The sequence below is a fragment of the Neovison vison genome, chromosome 6, assembly GCF_020171115.1.
Source record: "Neovison vison isolate M4711 chromosome 6, ASM_NN_V1, whole genome shotgun sequence".
NCBI lineage: Eukaryota > Metazoa > Chordata > Mammalia > Carnivora > Mustelidae > Neogale > Neogale vison.
Genome location: NC_058096.1, coordinates 203,977,383 through 204,003,738, shown reverse-complemented (window position 1 = coordinate 204,003,738; position 26,356 = coordinate 203,977,383). Strand labels below are relative to the sequence as shown.

The 26,356-nt window shown below is 56.4% G+C and overlaps 2 protein-coding genes across 7 annotated transcripts in view; both read left to right on the top strand.

The window, feature by feature from the left end:
• Positions 1 to 20,453, top strand: part of DOCK3 (dedicator of cytokinesis 3) — a 585,500-nt gene extending 565,047 nt beyond the window's left edge. For 4 of the 6 annotated variants that reach the window (XM_044253490.1, XM_044253488.1, XM_044253492.1 and 1 more), the window contains 12 exons: positions 745 to 911; positions 1,064 to 1,150; positions 1,593 to 1,772; positions 2,364 to 2,447; positions 2,571 to 2,687; positions 4,883 to 5,004; positions 6,222 to 6,360; positions 6,867 to 7,014; positions 10,735 to 10,853; positions 12,011 to 12,098; positions 16,490 to 16,572; positions 17,339 to 20,453. In XM_044253490.1, coding sequence (XP_044109425.1) covers positions 745 to 911; positions 1,064 to 1,150; positions 1,593 to 1,772; positions 2,364 to 2,447; positions 2,571 to 2,687; positions 4,883 to 5,004; positions 6,222 to 6,360; positions 6,867 to 7,014; positions 10,735 to 10,853; positions 12,011 to 12,098; positions 16,490 to 16,572; positions 17,339 to 17,848 — 1,844 coding nt within the window. In that variant the 3' untranslated portion in view covers positions 17,849 to 20,453. The remainder of the gene's footprint in view (positions 1 to 744; positions 912 to 1,063; positions 1,151 to 1,592; positions 1,773 to 2,363; positions 2,448 to 2,570; positions 2,688 to 4,882; positions 5,005 to 6,221; positions 6,361 to 6,866; positions 7,015 to 10,734; positions 10,854 to 12,010; positions 12,099 to 16,489; positions 16,573 to 17,338) is intronic. The other 2 variants (XM_044253491.1, XM_044253489.1) reach the window with 2 other exon arrangements.
• Positions 20,454 to 21,226: 773 nt separating this feature from the next.
• MANF (mesencephalic astrocyte derived neurotrophic factor) lies at positions 21,227 to 25,152 on the top strand. Its single transcript, XM_044254861.1, has 5 exons — positions 21,227 to 21,304; positions 21,396 to 21,618; positions 22,349 to 22,476; positions 23,194 to 23,335; positions 24,723 to 25,152. Exons 1-5 carry the CDS (start codon positions 21,227 to 21,229, stop codon positions 24,905 to 24,907), a joined length of 756 nt encoding a protein of 251 aa, XP_044110796.1. The 3' UTR covers positions 24,908 to 25,152.
• The last annotated feature ends 1,204 nt before the right edge of the window (positions 25,153 to 26,356 follow it).

Genomic DNA, 26,356 nt, shown 5'->3' with positions numbered 1-26,356 from the left:
TCCCTGCCTTGCCCCGCGAAGGAGCTGCCTAGGCATCCAGGAGCAGTCACTCAGCAGGGTGATTTGGGGTTCCGTAGGATTTCTGCCCCAGGGATAACCACCACGCTGTGCCCTGCTGCGCTCCTGTTTGTCAGGAAGATGGAGGCACAGCCCAGGGGGTGGGTGTGGAGGGCGTGGGGAGGAGATTGGGAACACCTGTGGTTTTAGTGGCACTTGGGAGTCTCCGGGCACAAACACCGGCCTGTCTCTCACCCCCTCACACAGCTTCCTGGGAGGCCTCATAACTGTCACCATGTCTGTACAGGCTTGTTCCAGAGAGGGAAGGGCAGGTGGACCCCCATGTTATTTCTCCACAAAAACCCCAAAAAGTACTTTTATCAAAAGATTGTTCTGCAGGAAATACAGTTTAGTGACGTGGACAAACCCTGGCCCTTAGAACTTTCTTGCTCCTGCACGGTGGGCACCTGCCTTCTCCTGACCCCTCTCCCTGCTTTCTTGGCTGTCGACATCTCACCTTGGCTGAGTGCTCAGGAGATGCGCGCTCTCCAGCCAGCGCTGGGAGTGGGCAGACAGGCAAATTCAGTCTAACGGTGCTTGGGTCTTGTCTGGCCCTTGGGATGCAGCCGTTGCTGCCAGTTGGGAACAGGGGCTGGGGTGCTCTTTTCTCCTTCAGGGGATGACCGAAGTCAGTACTCAGATCCACCTTTCTGGCAAGTCTGGGTTTTCCCTTCACTTCCTGCCCAGACTTGCAGATCTACGCGGTGACGCCCATTCCAGATTACGTGGATGTCCTGCAGATGGATAGGGTCCCGGATCGCGTCAAGAGCTTCTACCGTGTCAACAATGTGAGGAAGTTCCGGTATGACAGGCCTTTTCACAAAGGCCCCAAGGACAAGGAGAACGAATTCAAGGTGAACAACTCTAGGAAAGCCGGGGCGGTGCTTCTAGTGAGGCCAGGGGGAGGCCCCACTTTCTCGGGGTCTCACCACTGTGTCATCCTTGAGGCAGGCAGGTGTGGCAGAAACCACTCACCAGCCTGTAACCGCCTGTGCCCTCCTTGCAGAGCCTGTGGATCGAGCGCACCACACTGACCCTCACCCACAGCTTGCCTGGCATCTCTCGGTGGTTCGAAGTGGAGAGGAGGGAATTGGTGAGACATGTTTCAGAGGGGGCTGATCCCCAGCCCCAGCTTTGGGGATCTTTCGCTAAGGATTGAAGACAGAAAGCCAGACTCAGCCGCCTGCCTGGGGGAGGCTGCCGCGGGCCAGTCCTGTGCCAGGGGCTTTGTACCCCCTCTCTCTTTGAAACCTCACTGCACCCCTAGGCGGCAGAGAATTTTCATCTCCCTGTTTACAAATGTGGAAGCTGTTCTCTGAGGCTCAGGACTTCAGAACTGGTACTCTTCACTATTTACTGAGCTTCTGAGTGCCTACAGATCAGAAGAGAAAATTTGAAAGAAGTCAGGAAGTCTGAGGTCCACAGGAACAAGAGTGGGAATCAGCATCACTGGTCTTGGGCCCGCACTCTCAGGACTGTGCTGGGGGAGGGTTGTCACTGTGCCTGGGATGACAGCGTGTGCTGTGTACCCACAGGTGGAGGTGAGCCCTCTGGAGAATGCCATCCAGGTGGTTGAGAATAAGAACCAGGAGCTGCGGGCGCTGATCAGCCAGTATCAGCACAAACAGGTGCACGGCAACATCAACCTGCTCAGCATGTGCCTGAACGGCGTCATCGACGCGGCTGTCAACGGGGGCATCGCGCGCTACCAAGAGGTGAGCGGCCCAGACCACACCCGCAGCAGGCGGCCCAGCGGGGAAGGTGCTTCTTGGGGCTCTCTTCTTGAGACTCCAGCCTCCCAGGGCAGCCTTCCCAACTGCCCTCTCCGGGCTGTGCCTCAGCTGACTCAGAATGGTCCTGGGGTAAGGCTTCAAGCCCCCTCCTACTCCCCTTTCTGTGGCTTGGCTCTCCCACTGGACCTTCTCTTTTTTATTCTTTGAGCTCAGACAGATGGGTAATCCGTCTGATTATGGAAGGTGTTAAGTGGCCTCCAGGAGGAGCCCTGGAGCCCAGCCCTTCACAAGGAGTTGCGGGTGGCTAAGAGCCTGGCGCCGCACCCTGGCCACCAGCCTGGCCTTCTCTCCCCAGGCCATCCAGGCTCCCTGAGGGGCTGGGATCAGCATCCAGGCTTAGATTATTTGGCTACCTTCGGTTCTTCTGAGGCACCAAAACCTCCCCTGTGACTGCAAAAGGTTCGAGCAGGCCAGGCTAGAGACGGAGGAGGCAGAACCTGCCTTTCAGGTGGTAGTCTCCACCGCAGAGGCAGTCCTGGAAGGAGTCTCCCGACTTAGCCTTTCCTTTCACAGGCCTTCTTTGATAAAGATTATATCACCAAGCACCCGGGAGACGCAGAGAAGATCACCCAGCTCAAGGAGCTCATGCAGGAGCAGGTATGTCATGCGGGGCTTTGGGGCCAGTGGCCAGGAGGGAAAAGCTAGGCACCACAGGACCACGGCAGTTCTCAAGAGCTACCCCCCTGGCTTGCAGAGTGGCCTCGTCTCTCTCCCTGATAGGTCCATGTCCTTGGAGTTGGCCTGGCCGTTCATGAGAAGTTTGTGCACCCAGAGATGCGTCCTCTGCATAAGAAGCTGATTGACCAGTTCCAGATGATGCGGGCCAGCCTCTACCACGTAAGTGACCCTGCAGGGGCCCGTGCTGCACAGAACCAGCCTTTCTTGCCCAGGGAGCAAGCCAGTGCAGCAGGCCTTTGGTGGGGGGTGGTGGGGGGTGGTGTGGATGAAAAGCTGCTCCCGCCACAGAGAGCCAGGAGGCAGAGGTGAGTGCTGTATCCAGACGAAGTTTGCCCAGGATCCCCTCATTCACTCCCCTGCCTGAGGAGGAGTCAGATTCAAGGGCAAAGGATGCTTTCCAAGGTACTGCGCTGGTGAAGAAAGGTTTTCATATGAGGAGGAAAAGAGCTAAAATATATGGCCCACATGTAGACATCTCTTTGGAGATATTTTCCATCCTGAGAACCTACAGAGGTAAGAAATAGTCTGAGCCAGCCCCTTCTCCCCGTCTCCCTCTTTCTCCTCTTTTCCTTCCCTTTTTATGCCCTCTCCTCCCCCATCCCTCTTCCTTCTCTTTACCCATCCCCTCTACCTCCTTTCCATCCCTCCCTCCCTCTTCCTCAGACCCATCTGGTGACCCAGACTCACATTTGACAAAAGCCTGGAGGGAGTAGTATTTCTGTACTGGCTGCTCTTAGAGGGGTCAGCAAGGCTCTGAGCCTGCCCCAAGCTCCAGAAGTTCCCTCGGACTCTAACCTGCCTCTTAGCCTCCATGGCAGGGTTCAGCCCAAGGACTGATGCATGCAAGCAAAAGGATAGCCTGTGTTCCAGGACTAGGGTTCAGTGGTCTTGAGCCCCCGTTTACATGCCCTCACCCCATTTTCAACCAGGAGGCTGACTCCAAGTGTTTTCTGGAGAAACTTATCTGCTAAACAGGTTGGCTGCCAGATCTCAAGGGGTGTGAACCCAGTTCCTACGGCCAGGGCTGTTTGGTGTGGGGCAAGGCCATCAAGGACAAGCGGTTCCTCTTCAGGGATGATCACTGGCCTGAGGGAGGCTGGACCACTAAGATTCAGCGGATCTGGCCTGTTGGGGTTCACTTGCCTTGTTCTTGATGCTGGAGCTTCTGGTCATGTCAGGCCCCCAGTGCAGGTCTCAGCATTCCTGCACAGGTATAGATAGCACGAAATGTAAAAAAAAAAAAAAGAAGAAGAAGAAACTTGTCCATAGTTTGACAGATGGGCACATTTTCCAGAGGGAAGTCCACAGAGCCTGAGATCTCCCCTTTCTTTAATGATTCTCCCACAGTATTTCAGGGTGAAACATTGCAGAGAAAGTGAAAGTCTGGTGGGTATTCCATTATCTCTCATTCTCGGCTGGTCTTTGTTGTGTGCAAACTTCCCTGTTGCAGCAGGTGACCCAGGTAGGCTAGAGCCTGGCCAATGGGGCAAGGGATGTCCTCCGCTATGCAAGGCTGTTGGACCACTGAAGCAAAAAGCAGAAAATACCCACATACATCAGTGTCTCCAGAGCACACATGGAGGTGTCCTCTGCAGTTTACCCTTCTTTTTCATCTTCACGTGTTTTGGAAGAAGCAGGTAGAAAACCGGCTATTCAGGCCACGCTCAGAAGCATCCCCAGTAGGACATAGGGGCCACAGATGGTGAAGGATTGAAGAACCCTGGACAGTTGTGCTTTGTTTCTCCAGAGTCCACAGACAAGGACCCAGACCAATGTACTATCACCCAGGAGGGTTTGGGTTCGAAAATTTCTGCCAAGATATCCATCTACTTAATAAGAATGTAATCATGTTAAAATAGAACTGTAGTGTTTTTCATTGACTAATGTCCGGATCTGGGGTCCGATCTCTCCACACAGACCATGTCACAGGGAACTTAACCCAGATCACTAAGAGCTGGACCGTTTAGCAATCCAAGAAGCCCAGCTTACAGAAGAGGGGCCCACTGACTGACAGCTGATGGTCAGCTCCTCCTCTCCGGCTCCCCCCGCTCTTATTCCTCTTCTGCCCTGAGAATGCCGGTAACACACAACCATGAACTCAGAGCATCGGGCTCTTCCGATGTGCTCTCTTCGTGGGGTCATCCACGGGCCTCTCAGCCTCTTGCCTAGACTCCGGTACGGTTAGGGGGATGTTTAGTCATGAAGGGGCTGTTGCCTGCAAGGTCAGCGGTGCAGGCTCAGCCAGCAGTATCAGGTTCTTTCTCTCTGATATTTTTACCACCAGCCCACTCTTCCCTCTCAGCCCTTAATGACGCTTTCTTTCCTCTGATGAAGGGGCCTTCATGTCTCAACAGGAGTTTCCGGGTTTGGACAAGCTCAGTCCCGCATGTTCAGGCACCAGCACCCCGCGGGGAAACGTCCTAGCATCTCATAGTCCCATGAGCCCTGAGAGCATCAAGATGACCCACCGCCACAGGTACGGCCTTAGGGTGGGGAGGGTCCCCTCCACAGAGGTCAGTCCGGATTGCAAAGGTCAGAGCAAGGAAGTCTGAGATAGTAGGAGTGTGTACTCGCTCCCGCGCCCTCCCACACATGCACACGGCCAGCACACACTCCCGCCTCAGGATCCACGCTCACAGCCAGTCATCCTGGGTGACAGAGGAGTGTGCATGGTACTGTGAGAACACAGAGGAGGGAGCATTCGGGGTAAGTCTTAAATGATAAGTAGACGTCTGTGAGGCAGAAACAAGCTGGGGTGAGGAGGGCGATGGAACAGGATCCGGCAAAGGGACCGCCATGTGCAGGCACACCAGGAGGCGGCCAGGCCGGCCTGGTCAGCCCCACCAGCAGAGCCTCGTGGCTGGAGTGCAGGGTTTCAGGGCACAGAAGGGGGTCAGTGCCAGCTCTGGAGGGGCCCCCTTCCTTCAGGCCTTCTGTCCCCATCCCAAGGGGAATGAGGGTCCCCAGTTGGCTTAAGGAAGAGAGCCACATGGTGAGGTGGAAGCATACCAGGTCATGGCTGGTCTCTCCGAGCTCAGCGGGAGATGCGCCAAGCCTCCGGGGCAGGAAGGCCCAGTCAGAGGAGGAGGGAGGGAGAGGAGCCTCTCCGGGTTTGTCTTCCGATGGAAGCAGTAAGTCAGCACAGACCGCACCTCCACAAAGAAGGAAGGAGGGAATGAGGGCTATCTACTATTGAGAGAGTGTTGGCGAACCTGTGACCCCAGATGTGGAGGGAAGCCAACAGAGGTTGCCAGTCAGCTATTTAGTAGCTTGCCCCTAATGGGAAGACACCCCGGCCTAGGAGCCGATCCCAGCAGGGGGTGGCTGCTGGTTCATACCAACCCCGCATGGCGAGAGGACCTGGAGTCTTTGACCAGATTTAGCATATCATTCTCAGTCATCCTAACTGAGAAACTGCTGACGTCATCAGACTGAGTGGCCATAAAGCACCGAACTCCCAGTAGAGACTTTGCCAGCTTACCGCTGGCCTTCACAAACCAGGGGAAGCCTGAGCAGCAGGTGAGGGTTCCCAGCTGTCCCAGGCCTCCGATGGATATAAGCATTAGCTATGAAGCCCTCCAAGCCAGTGTTGGCTGAGGCTTGGCATACAGCCTTTTACACCATCCTCTTCCACCTAGCAAGCTTTCTCAGCTCCCAGCCTGACTGGTCCCTATTTCCCACTCTCGTTCACAGCCCCATGAACTTGATGGGCACAGGCCGCCATTCATCATCCTCTCTCTCCTCACACGCATCTAGCGAAGCGGGAAATGTGGTGATGCTGGGGGACAGCTCCGTGGGCGAGGCTCCCGAGGACCTATACCACCATATGCAGGTACCAGAGCTGCCCGAGGAGAATGGCCAAGGCACCGTGAGGACTCGCCTCTCAGCTGGCTGGTCTGGTGTGAGGGCTGGCATCAGTTCTCCGGTTTCTGAACTCAGAACACCCCGAGCCAGTAAAACTGCCTTCCCCTCACACCATCCTGCGTCACAGTTCCCAGGCTTTATTTCCCAAGAAGGAAATCTAGCTTCATTCCTGGTTGCTCTTCGAGGTTCCGTGGGACAGACCGTCCTCCAAATTGCCCTCCTTCCTGGCATTCCTGATGGTTAAGTCCTACATCCTCTATGGGCATCATCACTAGAGTCCATCCAACAATCGTGGTCCACGGGTGGCGTGGGTGACCCTTAGTGCCAGCCACCAGCCTGGCCTCCATCAGGACCCAGGCTACCACATCCAACACTGGGTCTGGGTACCTCATGGCACGAAGAAGCCAACTCTGGGCCAGTGCCACAATCCCGGCCATTCAGACCTCTATCCTGCTGATTTTTCTCCCTTTGCAGCTCGCGTATCCCAACCCCAGGTACCAGGGCTCAGTCACCAACGTCTCTGTTCTGTCCTCGTCCCAGGCAAGCCCTTCTTCCTCCAGCCTGAGTTCCACTCACTCAGCACCATCCCAGATGATTACCTCTGCCCCTTCCAGTGCCCGAGGTAAGGAGGGCAGGGCGCTGCTTGTAGAAGGGAGAGGACAAGGCCTCGTGAGCCCCACTAGTCCTCATCTCATCTGTGGCTCTGTCTTTGAAAGTGGCCCTGTGACTTAGAGAATATCCCCCTTTCAGCACTAAGGACTCGAGGGTTCTTAGCCCTGGCTCTCTCTCTGGCTGGCTTCAGACCCTGCTCTGAGCAGTGGATGCCACAGAGGGGGCCGGCTGTCGCATCTCCACCTCAGTAAGAGGACGCACAGTCCGTGACAAAGCTCAGTTCTTTTCCGTTAAAATATCTACAAAGAATAAAAAAGTTAAGGTACCACTGATTCTTGTCTTGAGCAATTGAGCATGACTGCACAGTGTGAAAATTTGAAGGCTGAACTTAACCCTGGAAAATGTTATTCTAAAAAGTAACAATAACCCAAAAGATAACCAATAACCAAAAAAATAACCTTTCTCAGTTGAGAAAGGCTTAATCAGGAGAAATGGCTCTGTGAAAAGCTATGTACTTTGCCAGTTATTGCCTGATTTCTTATCAGTCTGCTAAAGTCTCGTTCTCTGAGAGCCTGCATCTTTTTCACAATCTGATCCTAGTTCTCACAGTGAAATCTGGTCCTCTGTCCTTTTAGACAGAAGGGTTGTGGTGGAAGGGCAGTTGGCTGTGGGAACTCGGACCTGGTGCTTCCTGGGATGGCTGTGCCGGACGGTGACAGAGGGAGCGGTCTGAGCTCGCCAGGCTGGCCTGGGGCTGGCTGTTGCTGTCGTGAGCCCATAGTCTGAGTTCCCTGGGGCTGGAGGCATCTAAAGGTTCAACTAGGCTAGCTCACTTGTACAACTGGTAGCAACTATCACCCAGGAGCTCAGCTGGGGCTATCGACCTGAGTCCCTGTGTAGGGCCTTTCCCTGCAACCTGGGCTTCTTATCACCCAGACTTGGAAATCCCACAATGTCCCTTTTGTCCCATTCCATTGTCTGGTCAAGTCCCTAAGGCCAACCTAGATACCGGGGTGCGGAATGAGACTTCACCTCACGGTGTGAGGAGAGGCGTGTGTGTTTTTGGAGGGAAGGCATTGCAGGTTGCCATCTCTGGAGGCCAGCTATCGCAGGAGCCAACCTTCAGGGTATCACAGAGAGAAAGGCTGACAGAAGCCCCTGCCCTTTCTGGAGTAGACATTAAGTAAAAAGTAAACAAAAGGGCTAAATGGAACTGGGCCCAAAGTGCAGACCAGGGCAGAAGCAATGAAGAAAGAGCAGGGATTCATTCCCGGGCGGGCTACACCATCCACGCAAGTTGTGTGCAGGCGTATTTGGAGAAAACCATGGGCCCCCTAGGGAGCCTACCAGCAGCAGGCCTGTGAAAGAAGATGGAGAGGTCTGGACCCAGCATCACAGACAAAGACTAATATTTTCAGATAAATATGGGAGATGCAGTAGACGATGCCCTAGGGGCACAGAAGGAAGAGAGCAGTCCATGCTGTTTCTGGGGCTATGGGTGAAGGGAAGGCTTTCCTGGAGAAGGGGTTCTGGAGGGTCCTTTGCATTGGAGGCACTTTCCCCCCAACCCAGGAGTGGTCATGACACCAGTGGCCTTCCCCACCAGGCCCGGTGACACTGTCTGCTATAGTCCCTGTTGATTTGGAAACCTTCAGAAGAAAGGCCTACAAGGCCTTTTTCTAAACGCTTGCCCTCTTTCTCAACTCTTTTGAGTACGCAGCTCCCTCTAGTGGTGAAAAGATTGATTGGGCCTAGGGAAAGGGCATTCCGATTGGTCCTCCTTGAGTAACTCTGTGGTGCTGGGATTTAGCCTCCCTTTGGTTTAGCCAGGCTACCACACAAGTAGTACAAAAGTCCTGTAACACAGAAGCCCTTGTGGTGTTTAAATATTTTCATGAAAAGTAGCCATCAGTCTCTGCTCCTGTGGGATTGGCTGCCCAGGGCTGAGGACAGTTGAAAGAGCAGTGGATGGCAGAGTTGAAAATCTCAGCAGTAACACCGAGCACCCCTTTGTTATAGCACCAGAGGAGCCTCCATCCTGTGGGTTCAGATCCTCAGCAGAGCACCTTGGGCCTTCAGGCTGCTGTCTGCCCATCCTAGCACCTGGACCCAAAGCAGGACCTCGAGTGTGCAGAGCTGAGTTTGGCCTTGTGAGCCAGGCTGCAAGCTGTACGAGGCCGGCAGTCTGCCCACCGTGTCCCAGCTGCCTGCCTGGTGTGTGACGCGTGTTAGAGTCAACTCTAACTGCGTGGTGTCAGGGTGCAGGTCTCCTCTGGGCACACAAGTGGAGGGGAGCCCTGTCCAAAGCTGTGGCTGCCGGGACTCAGGGAGCATCCAGTTCCTTGCTAGAAAGGCACTATAGAAATTGGTGGAATTAGGACCTCTTTTCCATTGGTCTCTAAACAACCCCTACAAATTTTTGTTATATTGACTTCTGCAAAGTGTGTAAGCCTTATCTTCTGGGTCTAAAATGGGCACAAGAGGGGTAGCTCAAGGAGCCCGGGGGCAGGCTGAGTGCAGAGACCTTTGTCAGTTGTCCCTGAAGGTGGGAGAACCACATGCTCTAAGGAAGGTCCCAGGGACCCTGGGCTTCAGGAACAGAGCCTCTGGAGCTGCAGATTCACCTCCCAGATGGAGCCCAGGGGCCAACCGGTGTCATTGAGAGCAAACCACAGAAGGCCTTCTACCACTGGAGCCAGCCATAGTCTGCCAGGAGGCTAGTTCCTCATGGACTTGCTGGCATCTGGCACGATGTGTGAGGCACATGTGGAGGGTCTTCCAAGTTATCCATTCCCAAGGAAAGCTAGCAAGTTATTCTGTCTGTTTCTGTGGAAGACCCTCTCATGGCCCATGGTTGACAGGTTCCTGGGCCTGCAGCAATGGGCTGCATGGATGGGGACCCAGCCATACCGTGTCTTGTGCCATCTGGCCTCTGTAACAGCCCCTTGGGCCAGAGATCACCACAGAAGCCTCACAAGAGAAGAGCATGAACCACGTCAACTCAGGAGCCTGGGTTCAAGGCCCACAAGTCCCAGACTAGCTCCATGACCCCCGAGTTCACTGAAGGGGGAGTGTCAGAGTGAGAATCCCTGGAGAGCCCCCTGAACACAGGGCCCTGGAGCCCCTGCCATTCTGGCTCTGGAGCTGCAGTAGGATAGCCAGGAAGCCAGGGCCAGGCTCTAGAGGACCAGAATCTGGGAAGGAGAAGCCTCTGGGCAAAAGTGCTAGGGAGCCAGGTGAGAGCAGGGCCAGTGGGGTCCAGAGGCGGTAAGTGTATAGAGACACCGGGCATCATAGGAGCTGTGCCATTGTGTTACCCTAGTGTCTCTGTCTCTGTGTGATGGCTCCATTGCCAGCCTGCCTGTGCCCATGCCTGGGCCCCCTGAGAGAGCCACACCCGTCTGCCAGGTGCTGGGGGCCCTCTGGGTCCTAGCTCCTGTCCTCAGTTCTCCTCATCTGCCTCTGAGCGTGGTGAGGGGGCTCCGTCAGTGGGCCTGCATTGCCCCCGCCATCTGCAGTATGCCTGCCACGGCCGGGGCAGCAGGGGCAACCCCCCCCCCACCATCTCACCAGCAGACTCTGCTTCATTCCTCCTGTGCTTGCTGAGCTCATCCTTCTGCCAGCTGCGAGGGGATGCCAACCTGCGTTCACTGGCCCCCAGGATGCTTGCCCACTGGGCCCTCCATCTGTGGCTTGTCATCTGTGCGTGATTGTTCTCACTTGGTTACAGGCTCTCCCTCTCTGCCAGATAAGTACCGCCACGCCCGGGAAATGATGTTGCTGCTGCCCACGCACCGGGACCGCCCGAGCAGCGCCATGTATCCGGCAGCCATCCTGGAGAACGGACAGGTAGTAGACCCAGACTCCTGACTGCCCTCTGCTGCAAGTGTGTCGGCCTGGGCTTCTCTCATTGCATCTGCTAGGCTTTCTGTGCTGTCATCCCAGCCTCCTTCATTCTGCCTTGAAACCCTCAGAAGGCTGCTGGGCCCCTGGATGGGGACCGTGGTGGCTCTGAAGACCAGCAACCCAGATGGAGTGCAGCTGTGGGGAGAATGGTGGCAGGTTGGAGCCACCATTGCTCTGGTAGCTATCTGTCCTTCTTGCCTGCCTCCTGGACTCCTCAGCCCAAAAAAGTCTAGCAGAGGGAACTGGTTCTTTCCTGTCCTGGGAAGGTCGTGGTGGACACAGGTCTGGAGGATGACTTTCCTCCCTGTGTGTGTGAAGGGCACCCTCACTCAGGCAAACTCTGCCTCTTGCATCCATCCCTCCATCTAGCCGAAGCCCCTCGCTGCCTGCTGGGACTGCTCCCCACCGGCTGCACAGCTCTCCAGACACCCTCCCTGGGGACCTTGAACCAAAAGCCATAGGGATTAGCTTCTTGCCCTGCCTGGTGCACCTGCCCGTCTATCAGAGTCCATGAGAGTCACCTTCAAGCAGCTGTCACCTAGTCCAGAATGCCAGCAGTTTCTCGGCGGTACCTCCGGGGGCCGTGCCAGTGGAGGGAGCAGGCCTGCTCTGCAGCTGCCTATCAGATCAGTGGGTCCTGTCTGTGACTTTCTGGGCTTGAATGCTGCCCTTACCCTCAGTGCAGGCTTGGGCCTGTGATGGCACCTCTGGGAGGCTAGATCTGCTAGTGCTTAGGGGTGAAGGGTCCCTCATCCTTTCTGCCTGTGGGCCTCCAGGGCAGGACAAAAGGATGCAGTTAGATAACCTCAAGTGCCTATGTCCTTTCTCTTGGCCACACCCGAGACAGTCTGGAGCCCAGCCAGACATGGTAGGGAATGGCCTCCAATGCTGACATGGCGGCCCTCAGAGCCTGGTAGTGAGGCCAGTCTTCCTGGGGCCGGCCGGAGCTTCCCAACACATCTCCAGCATGAGCGGTACCACTGCTTTGATTTCCCTGTCTTCTCTTCAAATGTCCTGGCTCCTGGGCCCACAGCACTGCCCCCCCCCCAAGGTATAACTGGTTGTTTTCACCCTCTTTGATATTTCTCTCCTTCCCTCAGCTGCCAAATTTCCAGCGGGCCCTGTTCCAGCAAGTGGTCGGATCCTGCAAACCCTGCAGTGATCCCAATCTGTCTGTGGCTGAAAAAGGTATTGTTCCCCTTCCCAGGTGGCCTCCCCCCATGTCTGTCCCCATCCTGAGCGTCTGACTCTTGTCCCCAAGTACCACCTGGCCGAGGCTGCACCATACTTCAACACCCAGGCCTGTCTGTCTGTCCAAAGTCCTGACCAACTCCTGTGCTCACTGTTAAACCGACGCCTGGCATGATGCTACGTTTGGATCCTGTTAGTCTGTGGCTCTCCCTCCCCAGGGCCCACCCTTTGAGAGGCCCCAGCTGCTGCCTGCCCTGAGCCCACTGTTATGGACACTTTGGCAGTCACTCCCCTGGGCTCCTCCCAACCAGCCCCAGAATTCAGCAGGCCCTACGGCCTCTTTGGTCACTCTCAACTTGGGCCCTCAGGAACCTCTCCTTGTTGCTCAGAATAGGCATACGGCCGAACAAGCCCCTAGAAAAATGGGAAGAACCAGCTGTGGCAAAGTGAACTCCCCCAGAGACAGTTCTCTCCAGGGGAGCCCCGGGTCCTCTGAGTCCAGTCCTCCTGCAGCCACTTGGGCTGGCGGCTGCTGTGAGTCCATCTTCTCCATTGTGAGCCCATCAGCGTGGGCATGAGACTAGGCAGTTAGAACAGAGGCTCCTTGGCTCATTCATTCGACCCAGTGTTCTGCCACAGCAAGCCGCTACAAGCAGCAGGCTCGGACCCACAAGGCCCTGGCCCAAAGGCCCGCAGATGGGGATCAGAGTGCAGTTGAACACAGAGCAATACCTATCCGAGGACTGCGCTACCCCGCCTGCCCCCCAGCTCTGGCCCCATCCTGGCCCTCCTCCCTATAGCATCCCCTCCCTCACCTCCCTCTGTTGGGCTTCAGGACACACTCAGTCCCTGGGAGTACAACCTGCTGTCCCGTCAGAACTGGTCCCTCCAAAGCCATCATCATGTTGTCATTGCACCTCCTCACCAACTGCTGTCTGCTGTCCCCACTGTCATTGTTCCTCTGTCACTCACCACAGAGGACAGGCCTCTGTGTCTTCATTAAGGAGACCAGACATGGGGTCCACAGCCTCAGTGGCTGGTGGGCATCAGCACCAGGTGCTCAACCACAAAGGCCATGGAGATTTCCGGCTGAAGATGCCTCCCCAGCCTCAAGGCAGCGTGTCCCCGAAACATGCAGCCCCTTGGACCTTGCCCCTGGTACAGAGGCCTCTGGAGCCAAAATCCACTGTGCCTTTTCTTCCCCTGAGATGTGGAGCCATCTGACAGCTAGCTGAGAGCACAGACGGGCTCAGAACTCAAATGGGTGCCGGGGGGGCAGAGCTGGGCCCTACACCAGCTGGACACAGAAGAGCATCAGGCATCAGACCAGGCTGCGGCAGGAAGCTGGGCACGCCCGCCCCCAGGTGTGGGAAGGAAAGGGGCTGAGCCCACCTCGGGCATGCCCACGCCACAGCGCCAGCACTTCGAGGCAGCCGCTGAGACATCCACCTAGTAGGAGCACACAGGCCAGAGCGATGACTCCCGTAGCCGCTGCCAGGATCCTCCAGGGCAGGAGCGGCACGCACTTGTCACCATTCTCTTGTCATCAGGATCCTGAGTCGCACAAGGACTCCACCTCTCTCACTCGTGGTCATCTCTCTTTGCCAGCAACTTTCAGCCCAGACAAGCTTGCCCTCAGGCCTGTCGGCTGTGCAGCAGGGACCTCAGGCCAGCCCTGGACCTCTGTTAACAGGACACAGAGAGAGAGGAATGGCCAGGCCACAGCAGGGGTTGCCCTCTCCTCTTAGGCTGAGTCACTCCAGCTTCGATTTTCCACTAGCCCCAGTGCACCTGGGCCACGCAGCAAAGATCCATGCGCCTTGCAGCTCCCGGACATCAGGCTGCAGGGTGAACTGGATGGCTTCTCGGTCGCGTGGATAGGCTCAGGCAGGCGCGCTTTGTAAAGCCCTGCGGCCTCGCCGACTTTCTTCCCCCAGAGCCTCCCTGCCCGCAGGTTACTTTGGGCTCTTGGGTGAACTTCTGCAGCCCTGCAGTTCTTCTAGGGCCTTGATGTGCACGGAGAGCTTGGGCTGTCAGCACCCTTTTGGGGAAGCTGCCCAGACCCACCTCCAAACTTCTTAATTTCTAAGATTCGGTGGATCTTTTCAGTGCTGAGGACCCAGGAGCTCCTGCCCTATCTTGCAGAGAGCCTGTGGGAGAAGGGGCCTGTCCTGTTCTTCAGGAGCCTCGGGCTCCCTGAGGAGGACTTCTGGCAGAATCCACCTGGCGCTGTTCATCAGATTCAGAATTCTTCCTTTCGGGCAACAGCTGAGTGCCCGTCCACCCCGTCACTGCCTCGCCCCTCCTGCCACCAGCCGTCCACCATCCCACGGGACTGTGCGGTCCTGAGAACTGAGTCTGTTCAGACAGTGGAGTTCTGCCTTGGGTTCTGCTGCAGGCCCCCACTCCGGCTCCAGACCAGTGGGGAGGAAGAGGAAGGGCATCACCACTTGACCTCAGGCCCCTCCTGACCATATCCTTCTTGAAGGCTGGAGTCCAGCTTCTTCCCTTCCAGAGCCTCTCGGGTCCTCGCTTTCCCTGCTCAGTACCTGGAGCAAGGAGAGCCCAGACCCCAGACTCCTGAGGCCCAGTTTAGCTACAACTGCCTGAGTACAAAGCCAGCGGCCAGGTGCGCCGTTTCTGAACTGGCTGCCCTGCCCCTGACAGCCCAAAAGGGAGATTATGCTTCCCGGCTCCGCTGGAGTAAAAGCACATTTCTTGGTGGTGGTATCGGGTCTCCAGGAGGAGCTGGCTAACAGGATTCACATGTCCTCTGCTGCTCTGCTCTGGCAGAGGGCCCCTCGGAGCCTGAGGTCTACCATTCCTCGTTTCATCTTCTTCCTTAAAAGTCAGTCATCCCAGCCATGGCTGGGGGACGGGGAGCAAGTATTCTGGCACTGAGCGCCTTCCTTAGCACAGGTGGACACTCTTTGCTTCCCTTTGTCCAAGGCCACTCTACCTTGCGTCTGTGGCATGTCGGTGCCAGGAATGGGACCTTTCTCTAAGGCCTCAAAGCACCACTGGTTCCACAGTCCTTCCCCTTCTTAGGGAAGCCACTGGTCCAGCCAGACCTGAGCTACAACTCTTGGGCTGTATACTCTTTCCTCCAGCAAGCACCCTGAACACCGGTCCCTGCCTGAAAACCCCTTGTGCTTTCCAAACTCAGTCAGCGGGCAAAGCTTGCTTGCTACCGCAGGCCGTCTGGGACCCAGCCCCTGCCCACCCACCCCCAGCCGGGCACTAGCTCTAGGAGGAAGCGGTGTCTGCCTCCTGCCCTCGGTGCTCCCTGGTTTTCCCACTGGGCCAGGGCAGTCAGGGAGCCCTGACATGGCTCTGGGGAGGAGCTCTGTGGCTGCCTTCTTCTACATTCTGTCTCCTCAGCCCGTTCCACTCCGCTCTGCTCATTTCTTCTGTTCTCTATCCTCTTCCTGGCAAGTCCCACAGGCTGCAGACATTCATTCCTTGCTATCCTCTCAGCTTGCCTCCCCCTAAGTATTCTTCAGATGCCTACTCCCTCTGGTGCCATCCTCGTAAGCAGCTTCTTTCTGTCCCTCTCCTCTGGGCCACAGCATCTCACTTGGCCAGCTTTTTGGCGGGCTGGCGTGTCACTCCTACACGTGCTGGGTACATAGTGCACACCTGGAGAAGCCAGAGGCCATAGGATAGGCTTCTCCCCGAGGATGGCTCAAGAAGTAACCTCCCTTCCTGCCATCTGTTTCCACCCTTCAGCGGTGCCAGCAGCCCCCAGCAGCTGGAGCCTGGATAGTGGAGCCCAAGAGGCCCAGCCCTTCCTGTCTGCCCACATGGGGCACATCCTGGCCCCCCCAGTGCCTCCCCGAAGCCTGCTGCATGGTAAGAAGACCTCCAGCGGGTCCCCGAGATAGTCCCTGGTTTCAGACTCTACTCAGGGGCAAGGACAGCAGACCTCCAAACTAAGAAGATGGGCCATTCTCTGGGCTGACTCAGCCAAGGAAAAACCATCCCCCCCCACGGGAAGGATCCTGCTGGGCTTTGGGGTCTGTGAGGTTTCCAAGTACAGCAGGTGAGCTCAGTCAGGCCTTCCCAGCCAGGGGGGCCGAAGACAATGGAACCGACTGTGCCAAGCCTGCTACCCACCAGCTTGCCGGAGGGCTGCCAGTTGGCGGCGGCCTGTCATCCTGTGGGCTCTGATGTACTCGACCTTCTTGACTTTCTGTGTGGCACAGGTGTCTTTTACTCCAGCAGCCTGTTTTGGAGAACTCCAGTGAAAAGAGAGGTTTTCCTGTGGCCTTCAACACTGAGAGGTCCCCAGGAACCTCTTCCCACGGCTGCCCAGATGGCCCAGCAAGATGTGCCCACACAGCCCCAGAGGGGTCCCAGCTGAGGCTCTGGTTCTATTCCCTTTGCAGGTCATTACTCCCTACACTTCGACGCCTTCCACCACCCCCTGGGTGACACCCCCCCGGCCCTGCCTGCCCGGACTCTGCGCAAGGTAATGTACTGAAGCAACAGCCCCAGCGGGGGTGGGGGTGGTGAGCGGAACCTTCTGGTCTGCTCTGGAATCAGCTCTACGAAATAAGCCACAGCCCTCCCTGGTCCCTCCCGGAGTGCCCAGCCCGACGGAAGCTAGGGGTGCCCAGGGCCCCACGCTTGCAATGCAGATTACTGATGTGTCCTGGAACCAGTGTGAGGGGGCCAGGGAGGTCAGGGGGACAGCAGCACACGGTGCCCAGGGTGCACAGGCAAGGGGCGGTGAGGGGCTGGGGGGCTCCTGCTGGTGTCACCAGGTAACGGCACACAATTCAAGAAGGCAAGAAATACTCCCATGGTAGATGGTAGATTATTTTAAACTGGAGTCCAGTCAAAAGCAAGAGGCAGAGGCCGCAAAGTCTCATGAAAACTCACTCGTTTTTCTGCACATTGGAAAAGATGGACTCAGTCACAGGTTTTAGCAGCAGAGCCCATTCATCTGGCCCATGGTCCTGGGGCCTCTTTCTGCTCTGCCCACTGGCCTGCTGACCCAGCCTTTCTGTCAGCACCCCAGAGCCACGGGGTGCAAGTGCCTAGTGCTCGGGGCAGAGCCATTTCTGCCCACAGAGATGGTGCTGATTCTGGGGCTCCCCTGGCTTGCTGGGAATGGGCTGCCGAAGAGACCAGTGGGCAGCCAGTGAGTGTGAGCACCGGGCCCTTTCTCCACGCAGCAGGCCGCCAGCTCGTCCGCAGGAGAAGTTCTAACATGCCCACCCTTTGCTTTGCAGTCTCCTCTCCACCCTATCCCGGCCTCCCCCACGAGCCCCCAGTCGGGTCTGGATGGCAGCAACTCTACCCTGTCGGGCAGCGCCAGCAGCGGCGTGTCCTCCCTGAGCGAGAGTAACTTTGGGCACTCCTCGGAGGCCCCTCCTCGGACCGACACCATGGACTCCATGCCGAGCCAGGCCTGGAACGCCGACGAAGATCTCGAGCCACCCTACCTCCCTGTCCACTACAGCCTCTCCGAGTCCGCAGTCCTGGACTCCATCAAGGCCCAGCCATGCCGAAGCCACTCAGCCCCCGGGTGCGTCGTCCCTCAGGACCCCATGGACCCACCCGCGCTGCCACCCAAGCCCTACCACAGCCGCTTGCCAGCCCTGGAGCACGAGGAGGGCGTGCTGCTTCGCGAAGACGCTGACCGGCCCCGGGGCCTGCACCGCAAGGCCTCTCTGCCCCCTGGGAGCGCCAAGGAAGAGCAGGCCCGCCTGGCCTGGGAGCACAGCCGCGGGGAACAGTGAGGGGCAGGGAGGCGGCGGGGACACCGCCCGCGGTGAGCAGCTTGCCCAGCCACTCCAGGTCTGAGAAGCAAGTCCCCCCTACCCCAGGGAGCCGAGAGGACCGGCACTCAGGAGAGAGCCACCCCGAGTCTACGTTCTACTGCCGTGAACTCGTGTGTTGCCATGTACAGAGGCCACAGCAGCATGAAGGGTTGTGGCTTCTCTTTTTAGTTCATTTTCTACGTTTCCATTTCTATGGGTTTTCCTTTCTTTCCTTTGTGCAGTAGATGCTTTCTTCCTCCTGCAGTTCCAGACCACGTGGAGCTATACGGAGATATTGCACAGACAGAATTGCTTTGCAGCTTTGCAGGGCCTGGGGGTCGGAGCCCAGGCCCTCCCTCCAGGGCAGAGAGGCACAGAAGAACGGAAATTGCACTAGGGACTTCTTCCGCTGCTGCATGGACAGAAGAGCTCATGGTTGTATTCAGGGATTGCAAGGACCACGTGGACTACACGTCACAGGTGGACAAGGGAGCTACAAGACGTTTTGCACAAAAGCCTACCCACCCGCCCACTCTTCCATCCAGGAGTGTGCACCTGAGGGGCTGCTTGGGCCAACCTGCCAGCTCAGGCATGTGACCTGGCCTAAGGCACGCCCAGGGCACACTGCCAGGCTTCCGTGGGCCAGCCCTGCCTTCCACTCTACCTTGGATTTTTCCCTCCATCGCTTTTATTTCTGACCATTTGCTCACTTCCACTCTCAACACACCTCATGCCCTGCAGGACCCCCCCCCTGGCGAATGGATCTGCAAAGGTTATCTCCCACCCTCTTGGGTTTGAGTGGGGGTATGGAGCCAAAGGGACTGCCCTAGGCACCTTCCTCCCCCGGGGTCCAGGAGGCCAAGTGTTGAGAGAAGAGCTGACATGGGAGTGAGGCTGGGGTGTGGCAGGGGCCGGAAATCCTCTGAGCTTTCAGAAGTGGCCAGAATGCCTGTCGTCCAGCTCCTGAATCAGGGATTTTCAGCACTACCTCTGAGCAGTGGGGCTGGCTGCCCAGCCAGGCTTCCAGCCCTGAGGACTCGCGGTCAGGTTCAGCAAGCTCCTGGGTAAAGAGGGTGGGAGGGAGCTCCCCCTTCTGGAAGCAGAGAGCCAAGCAGGTTGGATTATCCTCTTCCAGGTGGCCAAGTGCAGTTGTCGTCTCAGCCCCTGCCCCTTGTCCCTCGCGCCTCCCTCCCCCACCCCCAACATACTCCAGGCCCACGGGGACCACCACTCAGGGTTCGGGGCGGGCATGAGGCTACTTTCTCCAGCCTCCCCAGTCTGTTGGGCAGAGGGCAGTGGTGTCTTTATAGGAAACTCTTTCAGGTCAGGGCATTGATTTTCCTCTTGGTTCATTATTTGGGGGGATAGGGTGGGATGGGAATAGTATCTTACCAGGGTGCTTCTAAGTTACTTAAAAAAAAAAATAGTCTACAGTATTTTTCTTTCATTTGCTTGAGTTCACAACTTTGATGGTCACAAGGCGGCCTTCTCCTTGTTGAGCAGGTGTGTTCTCCTGTAGTTCTCTTCTGCAGGCCTGACTCCGTGGCCAGGCCCCGGGCCCTAGATCCCCACCCCTTCCCTACAGTCCCTCTTTCCAAACAGACAAGGCGGGCCAGGGTGTTCTTCTCTTGTACACAAATGCCAGCTTACTGAACAGGAATGCCAACAAGTAACCTACTGGGAAAGATGGAGGGGCACATTACCCTCAGGGCATCTGGGGGGTGCTTCTCACCAGTGTGGGTCCTTCCCGTTACTGTAAGGATAGCTCCAGGCAGAGTGGATCAGTCATCGCAGCCCCAAGCTCAGAGGGCAGGCCTGGAGCATCTGGTGTTCACAAGTGTTAGAGGATCAGGGGCTAGCTCTGGGTGTGAGACTTCGGTGGGAGGGCAACTTTAGAGTTTAGGGCACTTCTGAACATCAACCCCTGGACAAGGCAGTCATTGCATAAGAACATCGACCTTCTCCACCTGGTGGCACAGGATGGTAGGGCAGGGAGTGTGGGTTGGTTTGGCCTTGCGTTTTCATGCAAGGTGAGGAGGTTTGTTTTCCCTTTCCATTTTCCCCAACTGGATGAAAAGGACATAATCCAAATCCCTTTTGTTGGAGAACGCCAGTCTGAGGGGAAGTGGGAGGCCAGAAATGAGAATCCTCCGAAAAGATTGTGTAACACTGATTTTCATTCTTTCAAGCTTATTTGTAAATACTTATTTGAATGCTGTGTATTTGTACAGGAATTTGAGCAAAAAATGTATAGAGTGTGATGTCCAATTGGTATTCAGCCCTATAAATGTGTTTTTAACCTCCAGCATTCTGTGCTTATTTAAAATAAGACTAACCATTTCTTTTATGTATTTATGTTTAAAAAAGTGATTTAAAAATGATCTTACCTGTACCAGAAAGCAAAGTTAAAAGAAAAAAAATTTGTACTAGTGTCCCAAGAGGTATTTTACTGTATATATTGTGGTAGCATGTTCTAAATCCAACAAGTAATGTGAATTTTAGATGTAAATATCTGCCACTTGATTTTTTTCCCCTTTCCCCATTCCCTTGACTGCTGTGATGTGAATTAAAGATGAATACCTGATACTGACCCACTGAATTCACTGAATGGGAGCAGTCCAAGTACCCCCTCTCCAATCCTCGTCCCCGGGACTCCAAGCCCTTTAGCCTCATAGAAATCTCTCTGCCCAGAGCACAGAGCCAGCCTTTCCAAAGTCCTGCCTTGAGACAGAACCTGAAAGGAGGACAGCCAAAGAGGAAACCCTCTCCAGTGCCTGTCCGCTGACTGGTGGGCCCCCACCTACTCAAGAGGCGCTCCCAGCAACCAGGGATCCCCCAGAGCGTCGCCAGTTCAGCCCTTTAGTTCCCCACCGACGCGGGCCAGCTCTGATCGCACACCGACAGCGCCTAACCAGGCCAGGCGCTTTCCTTGGGCCTGGGACGGCAGCTTGGGGAGGGAGGTTGCTTCCTATGGGAAATCCTCCAACCCAGCGTCTGTCCACCCGAGCTGGTGTCCGGTCAGCCCGAAAAAGGCGGCCTCCAGCCTAATGCGCACCTTCGGGCCTGGTCGGCAGGACTCGCGGGCGCTCCCCGAAGCCTAGGTCCCCCACTCGGGATCGTTTTAAAAAATGGAAAGGACCGTCACCCGAAGCCTGCCCGTTGGGCAGCAATTGACGCAAGAGATGATGGCCTGCGCCACAAGTCGGGACCCCGGAAGGGGAAGTCCCTGCTTCTCGGGCCAGCATAGGGCCCAGAGCAGAGGGTACTGGGGATAATTCTGGCGGCGCGGACCTACGGCCGAATCCCACTCCAGCCCGAAGCTTCCGGCTTCAGGCACCGCCGCTGCCCCTACTCAAGATGGCGGCCCGGGCCGCTTCCGCCGCCCCCGCGGCCACTTCCGGCCGGACGCCCTGGTTCAATCAGCGGCCGACAACTGTCTAGGGCTAAGGGCGGGTGACGCTACCAGCCAATAGGAAAGGGCAGCGTGGAGCCGCCGGTCTGGGCTCCCAGGCGCGTGGACCAATAGGAGCGCGGCGTGTGGGAGGGCGCGGGGGCCGCCCGCCAATGGGGAACTACGGCGCGCGGCCGGGATCTGGAGGTAGCGCCTCACGGCGGGCGCGGTTCAGTCGGGCGGCGGCGGCGGAGGTGGAGGTGGAGGTGGAGGATGTGGGCCACGCACGGGCTGGCGGTGGCGCTTGCTCTGAGCGTGTTGCCAGGCGGCCGGACGTTGCGGCCGGGCGACTGCGAAGGTGCGACGGGGCTGGGGTCCGCGCGCCAAGGCTGGCTTGGCGGCGCTGAACACCACCGAACGGCCGAGAGGCCGGGGCTGGAACGGGAGGGGGCGGCGGCCGGTCCCAGCGGGGTCCGCCCGAGAAGGAGCAGACGCCGGCCTAGGAAACAGCTCCCGGGCCTAGGAAGCTAGTCCGACAAGAAAAAGTTGGGACCAGATCGTGCAAAAAACTTGACTTGACATTGCGATAACGCCGGAGTTTGTGTCCTTTCCCATCACTGGGGCAGAGGCTCTCCCTGGCTCAGGTCCGGAGCTCCTAGGGCCAGCCTTGAGCACCACGCCGGGTCCGGTGGGCTTGCGGAGCCGCACCTCGGGGTTCGGTGTTGTGTTTGGAAATGAGAAGCATTTGGATCGTTTTTGTCTTCGCTCTCCGGTTTGGCCTCTTATGAGGTCACAGTGAGCCCATCTCAAGGACACGTGTTCAGTCTCGGCATAAACTTTGTGGAAGGAGCAGGGAGGAGCCGTGTGGGGGTCATTTGGTGATGCTCGTTCCCCGCGTGCCCTGGGTGTACCAGGGGACCCCAGCAACCCGGAGCCGGGTTCTATCGGCCTGTGGGCACTTGAGAAACCCCGGTGATGGAAAAACTCACCTCCGTGTCTCCTGTTAAAATTGCTGACAGTGTTCCCTCCTGGTGGATTGGGGTGCAACTTGGTGATTGCTGAGCATCTCCCTTCCCCCTCTTTTCCAGTCTGTATCTCCTATCTGGGAAGATTTTATCAGGACCTCAAAGACAGAGATGTCACATTCTCACCGTCCTCTATTGAAAAAGAACTTATAAAATTCTGCCGGGAAGCAAGAGGCAAAGAGAATCGGTTGGTGAGTAGCTGGTTCCCCTCCCTGGCTGGCCCTGCCCACTTGTGCTCAGGAGGTGGGCCAGTTGTGTCAGTGTGCTGGTGTGGGGCTTGAGTGCATTCTCGAGTTGGGCTATTTTTTTTTATCACGTTAGTATTGACTAAGTACCTACTGTGTGCCGGGCACTGGGGGGGAATCAGTGGGGAGAAATGACAGTTGGGCAAATGATGCCATGGGATGAGTGTACTGGAGAAAATGACCAGGGTGCTGTGGCAGAGAGGGCAGATGTAGATGCAGGTAGAATAGTCAAGACTCTGAGGAAGAGCATCTCTGGCAGAGGGAAGAGCCATTGTGAGCAGGAAAGGCCATGTGTAAGGACACAAGAAGATAACAAACTGGGCAGGGGGTGGGGGGGCGGCTAGTGCTGATTTGAGGACAAGAGCCTTACTGATGAACCAAGGACTTTTGTAGCTTTAATTTCCCTGGCAGTCGCTGGTTTGTCTGTCTGTTTAAAGGTCTGAATCCTGGTGACTCATAAACTTATTTGGAGGCTGTCACCTCTGGAACTGGGCATGTATTAAGAGCCCAGGGTTTACACTGACCGAACCTGACTGCCAGTACAGGCAGGGCATGGGAGCATGAGGCCCTGCCAGAGAGAGAGGTTTTGAGCGGTCAGTGTGTTGTGGAGGAGAAGGCCCTCCTGTGGAACCGCCTGAAGGCCACTGTTCTCTCTTGCTGCAGTGCTACTACATCGGGGCCACAGATGACGCTGCCACTAAGATCATCAATGAAGTGTCCAAGCCCCTGGCTCACCACATCCCTGTGGAGAAGGTCTGTGAGAAGCTTAAGAAGAAGGACAGCCAGATCTGTGAGCTCAAATATGGTGAGTGTGGCCAGTCCTTACTGAATCAGCACAGAGCCTTCACGCTCAGGCTTCACGGAGCTGGCTTTCTAGCTGGGAGAGGCGGGTGAGAGACAAGAGCATGGCCAGTGAGCTGCGTAGGTGACCAGTGGTGCCAAGTGAGGGGTCGGGGGTACGGATCTGGCAGGAGAGGCCTCATGGAGGAGAAGACACTCAGCAGACTTCAAAGGCGGCGGATCAGCCGAGAGGAAGAGAGGCAGAGGACACAGTGGAGGACGGGTGGGCAGGGCACAGGGCCTCGCAGGCTGGTGAACATTTGGCTTTTAGGTCTTTAATCTGAGTGAAGTTGGGAACGTGGTTTTGTTTGGTTGTGGTTTGTGGGGGCACAGAGAGGTCCCTCCCCCCCAAGACTGATTTATTTTAGAGAAGAGGGAAACAGGGGGAGAATCTCAAGCTGGCTCCCCACTGAGTATACAGCCCTATGCGGGGCTTGGTCCCAATATCATGACCTGAGCTGAAATCGAGAGTCAGACGCTCAACCAGCTGAGCCACCCAGGCCCTGGCAACACGGGTTTTTGAGAGGAGAAGGGATGTGGCCTGACCTGGGTTTAATTGGCTCATCCTGCTGAAGGCCCAGTGATCTTTATTATTTTGAAGAGAAATGCTGTGTGCAGGCAGGCAGGCCCAAGAGTTCTGGGCGCTGCGGCACCCCTCTTGTCGAACGGATCTCTGGTGGAAAAAAGCAGGCCAGGTCCTCAGAGTCAGGACCAGGAATAGTTATCCTTTTCTATAAAACCATCATATTTTATTGTGACTCGAGTATCCAAAGGCCTGTGTTTGCCCACTTGTGTCAAGGATGCCTAGTCTCCTGAGAGGGACCTGGGGCAGGAGCAGTTGGCTCACAGTCTCTCTGTGCTCACAAGTCATGGGGAGTAAGCTCCTAACCAGGGCCTGTGTGGGGAAATTGGAACTAGGGGATCTGTCTGCTCTGTCACCCTGGAGCTGTCACTCTGCAGTGACTTCATCTCTACTGTGACTAGTTGTCAAGGCACTTGGGCGGGGCGGGGGGTGCGGAGCAACAACACATTTCTTCTGTAAGGTTCGTCCTATAAGGACCACGTGGCCTCTGTCCTAGTCCTGGGCTGCACTGCATGTCCGGGTGGACGCTGCCAGGGTGAGACCGGCCTTCTGGTGAAAGGGCCTCAGGCCAGTTCCCCCAGGTTGGGGCGGTGAGCATGGACACGCAACTACAGGTGTCTGAAATGTCTGTCCCCCTCCAACCAGTAGGGCTGCTTGTTTTGAGGGCTTGGGGGGCTGTGCAGGGGTGACCCTTCCTGGCACTGCGGCTGGGGGTGGGGTGGGGGTATCTGTGGCCACTCCTACCAGCTCTCCCTGCTTTCTCCTCCAGACAAGCAGATCGACCTGAGCACGGTGGACCTGAAGAAGCTCCGGGTCAAAGAGCTGAAGAAGATCCTGGACGACTGGGGGGAGACGTGCAAAGGCTGCGCAGAGAAGTCTGACTACATCCGGAAGATTAACGAACTGATGCCTAAATATGCCCCCAAGGCAGCCAGTTCACGGACTGATTTGTAGTTGGCCTGGTCCCTGCTGCACCTGAGGGGAAAGCAGCTCACCTGCGTCTTCCCCACAGCCTTTTTGTAATTTATTTTTTAGGCGGGCTCCTGACAATGTCAGGCGTGAAGCCTGGAGCTTTCCTGACGAAGCTGGCTCTCCAGCGCCCCCCTTGGAGGATTCACTTTGTTCTGTTGCTGGTTTACTCTAGGACTTCAAAGTGTGTCTGGGAATTTTTTATTAAAGGAAGAAAATTTCTAGCTGTCCTTGGAGAATTAAAGTGAATCTGAAATGGGATTTCAACCCTATCGAAGATCCCACCAGTTTATGCTTTCCAGTTCACAAAGAATTGTCCGATATTGTCACATTCCTCAGCAACCAGGGCTGCAACGCCAGGGCAGGACGGGGGCCTGAGGTGTCGGGGGCGGGGAGGGTGGGGGGAGCCCAGGAGGAGGCTGTGCCTGATGCGCCACCCCGAGGTGACTTCAAATGGGAGTTCCAGGAGAGGAGTCAGAAGCTGTGGGGCTTCGTGCAGAGCACAGGGGATTGAGGGGCTTTCGTGGGGCCTTCTCAGAGGATGACCTCAGTAACTGCCAGTGTTCGGTACCCTCACGTTTCTAGACATGCTCTCGGCCTGGCTACCTCCGCCCACCACTATCCAGATCCGGCTATCTACTTGGTTTGTGGTCTGGTGTCCCAAGCTTCTGATGCCTAATTGGGGTTTTGCAAGACTTACAGGGGTTGGTTTATACAAAGTCAGTGAGAGGGTGCCTTTTGCCTTGTTGATCAAGAGAAGTCCAACCAATGAAGTCTTGTCCCCAGAGTCTGGTTTTTCAGTTCCTCTTCAGGGCTGGCTTTAGAAAACTCCGTTATCAGCATGAGCTCTGACTTGGTGGAGACCCCTCTGCTTCTTGGGTCCGCCAAGACCACCTGAAGGGAAGAACTAAAGCAGTACTTCCCAAGAAGATCTCAGATCACATCGTTTATGCTGCTAAATTCAGTCTGCCTCCATAGGCCTTCTTACCACCTGCTGTGGCATCCACTGAGAGCCAGCAGCAGTCCCACATTTCATATCTTCAACACCAGGTTTCTAGGAGGGAGGCAAGAAGGTTGAACTACTTCTCAGGCCAAGGCAATTAGGTGGGCTATTAAGATCTGACAAGTGCAGTGCCCTGAGGCCCCGCCAGGTACTGGGAAAATCCACACTTCAAGACAGAAGTCTTAGGAGGCAGACAGCCGTGGCCTACAGGCCACACTGAACACAGGCACAGGGAAAACCACCCAACCAGTACTGCTCTAGGCTGACCCCCAAGGCAATCTACAAAGGGTTAACTCATTCTGGGAAGTGTTCGGGTCAGACAACTGTCAACAGGTGTTTCTTATAAGAGCTTTCCCCTTGCATCTGCCTCAGCTGCTCCAGGAGCAGCTTTATTTATGACCGTGGGAGGAGAGAGTTTTCTTCCCCACCCC

Coding starts and splice junctions, on each gene's coding strand:
- MANF (XM_044254861.1), top strand. CDS start 21,227: ATGGCGGCCCGGGCCGCTTCCGCCGCCCCCGCGGCCACTTCCGGCCGG. Junction 21,619..22,348: donor GCGGCCGGGCGACTGCGAAG/GTGCGACGGGGC, acceptor CCTCTTTTCCAG/TCTGTATCTCCTATCTGGGA. Junction 22,477..23,193: donor GAGGCAAAGAGAATCGGTTG/GTGAGTAGCTGG, acceptor CTCTTGCTGCAG/TGCTACTACATCGGGGCCAC.